At 46.1% G+C, this 8,310-nt stretch overlaps 1 protein-coding gene across 1 annotated transcript in view; it reads right to left on the bottom strand.

The window, feature by feature from the left end:
• P2RX3 (purinergic receptor P2X, ligand gated ion channel, 3) overlaps nt 1-8,310 on the bottom strand; it is a 102,803-nt gene that overhangs the window by 72,272 nt on the left and 22,221 nt on the right. The window contains exon 2 of the mRNA XM_015412087.1: nt 2,848-2,983. Coding sequence (XP_015267573.1) covers nt 2,848-2,983 — 136 coding nt within the window. The remainder of the gene's footprint in view (nt 1-2,847; nt 2,984-8,310) is intronic.

Below are 8,310 nucleotides of genomic sequence, written 5' to 3'. Positions count from 1 at the left end.
CCCTCTGAATGACAGATCAGAGAGCGAACTGATTTTAGAGCGTGTGGAATGTTCTAGAGAAGTGCCACCACCATTCGGCTTTTATTTATAAGGGAGATTTCCTGAGCTATATTGCCAAAGTGTTTATTGATATACAAATTGATGTTTATAGGAATTAAATGTTATTGTCAATTTCATCACAGTGTTTCTTCAGTATAATGTGGGCAGCTCATGTCTTTCTAACAGAATTAGGACTCAGTGGGGTTTAGATTCAGTTTTCTGCTCCCTGTGTGATACTGAGCAGTCATTTCATCTCCCTGTGCTTCGGTTTGAAGAATATCCTTGATCTTGGACCAAATTCACACACAAAACACTTTTCAGCACTGGTGTGCACATGTGAAAAAACAGAGGCAGTTCTAAGTGCACGAGAGGCAGGCTGCAGGTGTGTGAAAAACATAACAGGACCTTTCGGTGTGTTTGTCTCTGGTTTCTGAACTGATGGATGGCCATGCAGAATGGCTGGTTTATAACCATACTCCAGCCTTCCTGTGGTTTACAATGCAAGTGTTATCTCAGCATCAGATTGTACCCTGTTGATGCTGGCTACAGAGGAATGGACAGCTTCACAGTCATGGTGGCGCTGGCTCTTAGCCTCCTTCACTACCTTTATAACTGTGCACTATAAGCATAATGAAGGAGCAGAGGGGAGCCTTGCTTCAGTGGGAAAATAATTTGTTCTTGAAGCAGCCACGGAACAGTAGGGAAACCAGGAGACTTTCCCCTAGAGTTGGAGAGGGGAAGCATGTGATGTCCAATATCTCAGCATCAGATTGTACCCTGTTGATTCCCCCCCCCCTTGAAATGGTGCAGCATTCCTTTGGGGGAGGGGAGCCTTATGCTCTGCTTTGCTCCTTTTTAATACCTATCTGAGTGTTCATGTGGACCAGCACCCATCCCTTCATGCACTTAAAGATCAACAGAGGAGCCCCTCCCCCAATTTCAAAAGAGCTCTGGATATGAGAGTATCGAGGAGGTGCCCGAGACAGTCACACAGAAACGTACACATTGGCCATTGCAGCACCACTGGTCCTGTTTAGCTCTACCATTTAATGCTTGACTCCGGAAAACCTGGCAAGATTTTAAGATGCACACAAAATGAACAAATAGAGTGTTATCTAACCGAATCCAATCAAAGGAGACACTGTAAAGTCGCCTCCGTGCTTGAGAGGAGATGGATGGCGGGGTCTCCGTTAATTACTCTCAGCCTTCCACAGTTAGGGACACATCAATTTCCAATCTTGACATATGTGTTTCCATCACTGTTTGTGCCCCAAAATTGCACCCAAACAAATAGTTATCCTTGTACCTGTTAAACATCTTTATTATGCTGTACGGTAATTTACTGCTCACCTTCCACCTGTATTTATGGGACTGGTAATTTCCCGTTTGTTTCATTCTCTGTCTTGACGCTAATTGGCCCTTCCTGGAAACTACCCCTCTCTCTTCCTATATGTAATGGTTGAGGAAATTCTGTCTCCCTGTATCTGAAGAAGTGTGCTTGCACACGAAAGCTTATACCCTGAATTAAACTTTGTTGGTCTCAAAAGTGCCACTGGACTCAAACTTTGTTCTGCTGCTTCAGATCGACTACCCACCTGAACGGTATAGATTAGGGCCGGGGACACCAGATTCAAGTCCCCACTCAACCAGGAGGCTCACCGGGTGACCTTGGGCTAACCGTTTTCTTTCAGCCTAACCTCTCAAACATACTGTTGAGAGGAGGATCAAAGGAGAATGGGAACGCACCCTGCTCTGAGCTCCTTGTAGGAAAACAGGATAGAAATGTCACTGATTTCTGTGGGTACAACAACTTTCAACTGTTCTATATCTGAAGAAGTGACTGCCGTGCCTCTCGAGAGCTCCTCCCCTGCCACAGATTGTGTTCGTCTTTCAGGTGCTCCTGGACTCCTGCCCTTTCCTGCTGCTGCAGACAGACTGGCTGACTGGCTGACTGACAGGGGGCCACCCAGATTGTGTTCTCACCTGTGGGGTGTGATTTCTAGGGTTGCCAGCTCCTGGCTGGGAAATACCTGGAGATACCTGAGGAGGGCGGGGAGGGACATCAGTGGGGCACGGTGCCTTCCAAAGCAGCCCTTGTCTCCAGGCAAACGGATCTCTGTCACCTGGGGGGGGGTCAGTTGTAATCCCAGGAGATCTCCAGCCACCACCTGGAGGCTGGCAACCCGAGTGGTTTCCCCTCCTCTCTTGTCTCACAGTAGCCAAGCATGCTCCCCCAAAACCTCTTCCGCCATCCCCAAGAACATGATTTCAGGAGGCCTTTTGAGCTGCCAGGGGAAACACACCCTCCTCTGCAGGTGGGAATCCCAGCGGCCATGGAAGCCTGGATCCCAGGCCAGGTTGGGTGTACTGCGGCATCCAGACAGAGGGGTTTGCCGTCTCCGTGGTGCCTCTGCCCTGGCACCAGCAAGCAGACCAGGTGATCTTTTAGTGTGGGTACCTCTCTTCACCGGGAACTACTAGTTCCTGCACATGACTAGATATCTATGAAGGTCTTGGTCAGTTCATCGCTCTAAAGAGTATTCCCAAGCATTCTAACCTGAAAGTGCATATAACTCATTAAGACCTTCTTCCAAATGCATATGTTCACAAAGGTGGTGTCAGTCCAACAGGACAGACTCAGCATTCAGTGCTAAGCATAGAGGCATCCCGATTCTGGGAAGCCCCAAGTTATTTATAGCCACATTATATTGTTTGCATGATAGCAAACAAAGCCAGTGATCCATTATTCAGGCTCATGAGATGTTAATTCCTTCACAACCCCCTCCCTAAGGACTTTATGAGGAATACCTGTGGAGGTGTGACGTAATCCGCTGTGTCCATGACGTGGTTGCTGTACTTGCCGAAGCCCTTCACTTTTGTTACCACAGATGACTCAATGGAGGTGTCCCTCATCTGATAGGCCTTCTCGTGCAGGAACACCCACCTGGGAAACAGAGACCCTATTAGCACCTCTCCTGGGGCTAGGCAGGAAGTGGTCCTCATACAAAATGGGAAGACACACAAAGACAATTCTGGAATTACATAAACCAAACTCAGTATTTTGTAGTAACTGAGCACAGCACCAGTCTTAAGCATTTTTCGGTTCCATAGGAGGGCTTAACTAAACATTATGCCCCGACCCATATCCTTGCTTATCAAACATATTTTCTTAACTAAACATTATGCCCCGACCCATATTTAGCAAGTTCTGTGCTGGGAACTTAATCCTAGGCAGATGTGGGCCTGCGTTGGATCAGCACCGTGGTGCAGGGGGACTCAGCCTTCCCTCGAGATATTTTCTCAGTCTGAAATTAGGACTGCCAACTTCTAGGGGTGGCCTGGGAGTCTCCTGGAATTACGACTGATCTCCAGGCGACAGGCACTCTGAGTGGAAAGACTCTTATTGAACTATAGTCCTCAGATTCTCAAGAGTTACTTGCTTTTCACCCATCTGTTCCTCATTCTTGGCTATGTACCCATTACATTGCTTCTGCTGCTACAGAATGCTACTGCCTTTTGCCAGTGCATCGTTTGCCCTTTCCACCTGTAACATCAGGCTCTCTAAATCCATTGCCCAGAAAAAAATAGAAATGTGTACAAAGTAGGGCTATTTCCACACAGAGCTTTTGCTCTCGTTTACATTCCAGATTGGGTTTGCAGAAATATGTGCATCAGCCTCTAATCATCCACTTTCTCTGTATTCTCCCAGCTTGCTGCAATCATTCCCTAGCTTGCTTTAGTATTGTCTTTTTGGAAGACTGCAGTCAAAAGCTGGCTACGAATGACAGCGACACGTGTCCACTAAATGTGTGGGGAGGGAGAGTGGGCACTACCCCCCTCCACGTGATCACCTGATCCTCTGCACAGAGTCTCTACCTGTGATCAGAGATCTTCTGAAGCTAGCATAGCTGAATATGCGCCCTCCTGTGGTGGTGTGGAAAACATGGGAGAGACCTACCACATGGATTTTCCATTGCCACTGTGAATGCTTCTGTGCTTCGCAACCTCTGCCTGTGGCCGCACAGGAAGCAAACCTTCCCCTTGCTTTGGAAACAGAAACCAAACAGCACCTCTTCACAAAAAGCCAAGAACTAGCCTGAGTGTTCTTCTGCCTCCTCAGTGCAGGAGGTGCGTCAGAAGAGCCCAGGAAGCATCACCTTTACCTCTGCAAGGGATGCCCATTCAGGACCAGCTGCTTCTGGTGGGAGGGTGTTTGGCTTGGAACCTCTCCACATTCTGTGCTTTGATCCGCTCCCATGGCAGCCGCATTACCCTTTGGGAAACTGCAGAAGTCCACATTGGCTTAGTAGCGCTGGGGACCTCTAAGTCTGGCTGAGGGTTCTTTGCCTGCGAGAGGTCCTTTTGGTCATAGCTAAATCACCACTTCATAGAAATGAACCATTTCATTTTGCAGGATAATTGCCTGTGACAGCTGAAACCCAAAGCAGCCTCATAAATAAACTACATCCTAAAGTGATGTAAGTATCTCTGAGCTATGATGCTAAATAACCGTGTTTGATCCCATGATTATATTACTCTCAGGAAGCATGCAAAACAAACTAACTCCCCCTGGCATAAAAATATATCCTTCAAATGAATTTGCTGATCTTTCCGTCCTCCTTACTTACCTCCCCAAAGTCTAAATGTTAAGTGCAAAAGAGATTTTTTTGCTGTTGGCGACTTCCTTCTCCCAGCCCACTCGGCTCAGGAAGGCCAGTCAGAGCTGCAGCAGAGCTCTGTTGGAGTGGGGGGGGGGGATGGAGGAATTTGGGCAAGGGAGGGGTTTTCTTTCGTCTCTTTCACACAACAATGCACAGAGCATCAAGATCAGCATCAAAACCACCTTCTTCCACTCTGTGTATTTAAAGCACCTTTGCTTTGTGAAGTGTCTGGAAAGCTAGGGGGGGGTGAAAACTAGGGGTATCGTGGGCTCAGCCCATATCCTTGGGGAAAAAAACTCCCCGGTCTGGGCTTATGTCCGGAGGCAGCCTGCCCCTGAACTCTGAAGGGTGTTTGGCAGCAGAACATTGTGCTTATTAAATTAGGACGGAAAGATGTTCTACATATTCTCAGAGGTATGTTCCCCATATTCTCGGACTACTGAGCCTTGGTACTGAAAACAGATTGGTGGCATATACTCTGCCAATGCCTTAGCACAAAACTGTCTGGATCAAAAAAGACCCCCTTCTGTGTAGTGTTGCCAAGATGAACATGAAGTGGAAGGGCTGACTGGGTTGTTGTACGGAGGGGAGCAAACAGACTGGGCTCTTTCACAAGAGTGGGGCCTGGAGTCCTCCCAAAATCACATCTGGTTTCCACATCAGTTCCCCTGGATGGAAATGGAGGGTGGAGCCTATGGGATCAGACAGCCCACTGAGCTCCTTCCCCTCCCCAGACTCCGCCCTCCTCAGGCTCCACCCCCAAACCTCCCGGAATCTCTCAAGACAGAGCTGGCAACTCTCGTCTCAGGATTGGGACTGGGGAGATTCTGGAGACTTGGGGATGGAGGGCTCGGGAGGAACGGCGGTGGGATTCAATGCAGCAGAGCACACCTTCCGAAGCAGCCTTTTTCCTCCAGGGGAACGGATTGCCCGCTGTGCTTCCCAGGAGATCCCCATTCCCCCCCCTGCTGGTCGCTGGCCACGGGGGTAGAGTCAGTGACTAGAAAAGTGCTGGACTTGCGTGTGTGTGCGTGGGAGGTGCGCTCTGCAAGTCCTGCTTTTAAGGCTAGGTGGACGTAGGGAGGACAGATTTAGGCAGGCTGAGTGGATGGATTCATTGGTTGGGCCACTGGGGGGGGGGGCTTGTTCGAATCATGTATGATTCCAGAACTGGCACCAACCTATTCAGTTCTGACACAAGATGGTCTTAGCTTGATACATCCTCATCTCTCAATAAACAAATCACTGCAAAGAGAGTGTTGTTGAGAGCAAGTTTGTTCAAGAGTCTGACAATGGCTACATATGCAGTATCTAATCTGCTTTACTTCCTGCTGGGTGGTGACCAGCACAGACACTCACTGCAGAGCTCCAAGGATTCTAAGGTTTTTTATTATTAATGCTTGATAAGCTTTTCTTCTTTTTTTCTTTTGGTAACAGTAAATACTGTATAGTCCACCCAGCTTATCAAGCACAAGACATTCCTTTAGCTTGCTGGAAGGAGCTGTGTTGGAATTGCAAGTTGCTTACACTTCAGTCATTACAGAGTTAAATGTTGTTTGTTAGGAAAGAGTATGTTACGTTACATAATGTATTCAATGGCGGGAAAGTTTGTGGGAGTTGTTTATCCTAATGAAGTGACCTTTAACCTTTGTATTGGTCAACTAACAACTTGTTTGTAGAAATGCTTTGATCTAGCATTAATGTATTCACAAGGTTTATGGCCCTTTGTGTGAACCAAAGAGGTAGTTCTCTTCTAGAAGTCAAGACAGATAGAAAGATGTAGTAACTAAGTATGTAACCTTTTTATTTTATTTCTTTTATCCAAAGTACCATACCCATGTTTTATTTTGTTTTATAGTAAATATATTTTTTCTTTTACTAAGTGTGTGCTCTTGTGTTTGCAATACAACCATCGACCCTGAGTCAAAGAATCCCAACAAAGTGGTAGCAGAGGATGGTTTATTTGCAACACAAAAGAAGCCCATGTTTTCTTGAACTGAATTAGAAAGGGCAGAGAGAATCCTTTTTTGAAGTTAGAAGCTTTTGGCCACGAGTTTTTTGTTTTACCGGACCTGCAAAGAGGCAAGCCTCCGTTCCCTGCTCATGCCGAAGACAAATCTACAAAGTCAACAGAGTGCTAACTAATCCCTGCATTTGCGGAAGCTGAGACACGGAAGAAGTGAGAACTCCAGAGCAGCCTTTCAAACTGAGAATGTTGAACGGTGACGAATCAGCCTCTACTTCAAGAGCAATGCCTGTGATTACTCCAAATACTACAATGCGTAGTGTACCAAACTTTCAAATCCCTACCTTAACTGCCCACAATTATAGATGGTAGTCAACAGAGATAAAAATAGCTTTGACAGTACATGATGCTGAAGATGTTTTAAATAAAGATGTTCCTGATCAGCAGCCACAAAAAGGGGAATTTCTGAAAAGAGATGCAGTTGCAAAAGGCTTAATTATGAGTTATATTAATGCAATGGAATGCCAGTTGCTAGTGGATTGTGATACAGCTAAAGACATATGGAAATGGCTAAAAAATCATTATGGGCAAAAGGATGATTCACAAGCAAGCATTATTCCTTAGACAAAGCATGCACAGTATTAAAATGCACGAAGGTGAATCAATTGCTAAACACTTGGATAAAATTCTGAAAATTGTTTCTGATATAAGAAGAAGAAGAAGAGAAGAGATTGGATTTATACCCCGCCCTTCACTACCCAAAGGTATCTCAGGTCTCAGAGCGGCTTACAAACTCCTTTCCCTTCCCCTCCCCACAACAGACACCCTGTGGGGTGGGTGGGGCTGAGAGAACTCTGACACAAACTGCTCTTTTTCAAGGACAGCTGTGCCAGAGCTTGCAACTGACCCAAGGTCACATCAGCAGGTGCAAGTGGAGGAGTGGGGAATCAAACCCGGTTCTCCCTGATTAGAGTCCGTGCACTTAACCACTACACCAAACTGGCTCTCAGGAGACACACTCCCTGACAAAGAGATCATTGTTTCTATCTTCAATAGTCTACCTGACAGTTTCAAAAATCAAATTGCTGCATTACAAGCACAGAAAGACCTGACTGTTGATTTTACTGTAAATTATCTGAAACGAGAAGGAATTAGAAGGGATCTTTTTGAGACAACAAATAAAATGTCAGTTCTGAGAGTACAATCTGACAGAAAGGAAATAATATGCCATTTAAGCCAAAAACGTGGTCATATCGCCAAATTCTGCAGATCTAGAGACACTCAAGGCAGTAAACAGCACAGTGCTTCTACGGAAGCAGCGACATCTAGTGGTCAAGTGGAAAATGGCACCAGACCCAATTATTCCCAAGCGGCAACCAGACTAAGCGGAAAGTCAAACAAGCAAGCTAGCAAACCTGAGAGACGCATGTTTGCAATTGCCAATTCAAATGCAAATCTTAAGAATCATTGGCTTGTGGACACTGGAAGCTATAGTCATGTATGTAATAAAAGAGAATGCTTTATTGAGTTTGATGAACACAAACACCCCAGCCTGCAGCAATTTAATGGTCAAGAACTAAATGCTCAAGGATGTGGTTCTGTATTGCTGAGAGTTATGAACATAAATCAGGAAATTGAGGAGAT

The sequence above is a fragment of the Gekko japonicus genome, unplaced genomic scaffold (genome assembly GCF_001447785.1).
Source record: "Gekko japonicus isolate JY-2015 unplaced genomic scaffold, Gekko_japonicus_V1.1 scaffold1475, whole genome shotgun sequence".
Lineage (NCBI taxonomy): Eukaryota > Metazoa > Chordata > Lepidosauria > Squamata > Gekkonidae > Gekko > Gekko japonicus.
This window is presented reverse-complemented; position numbering and strand designations above follow the sequence as displayed.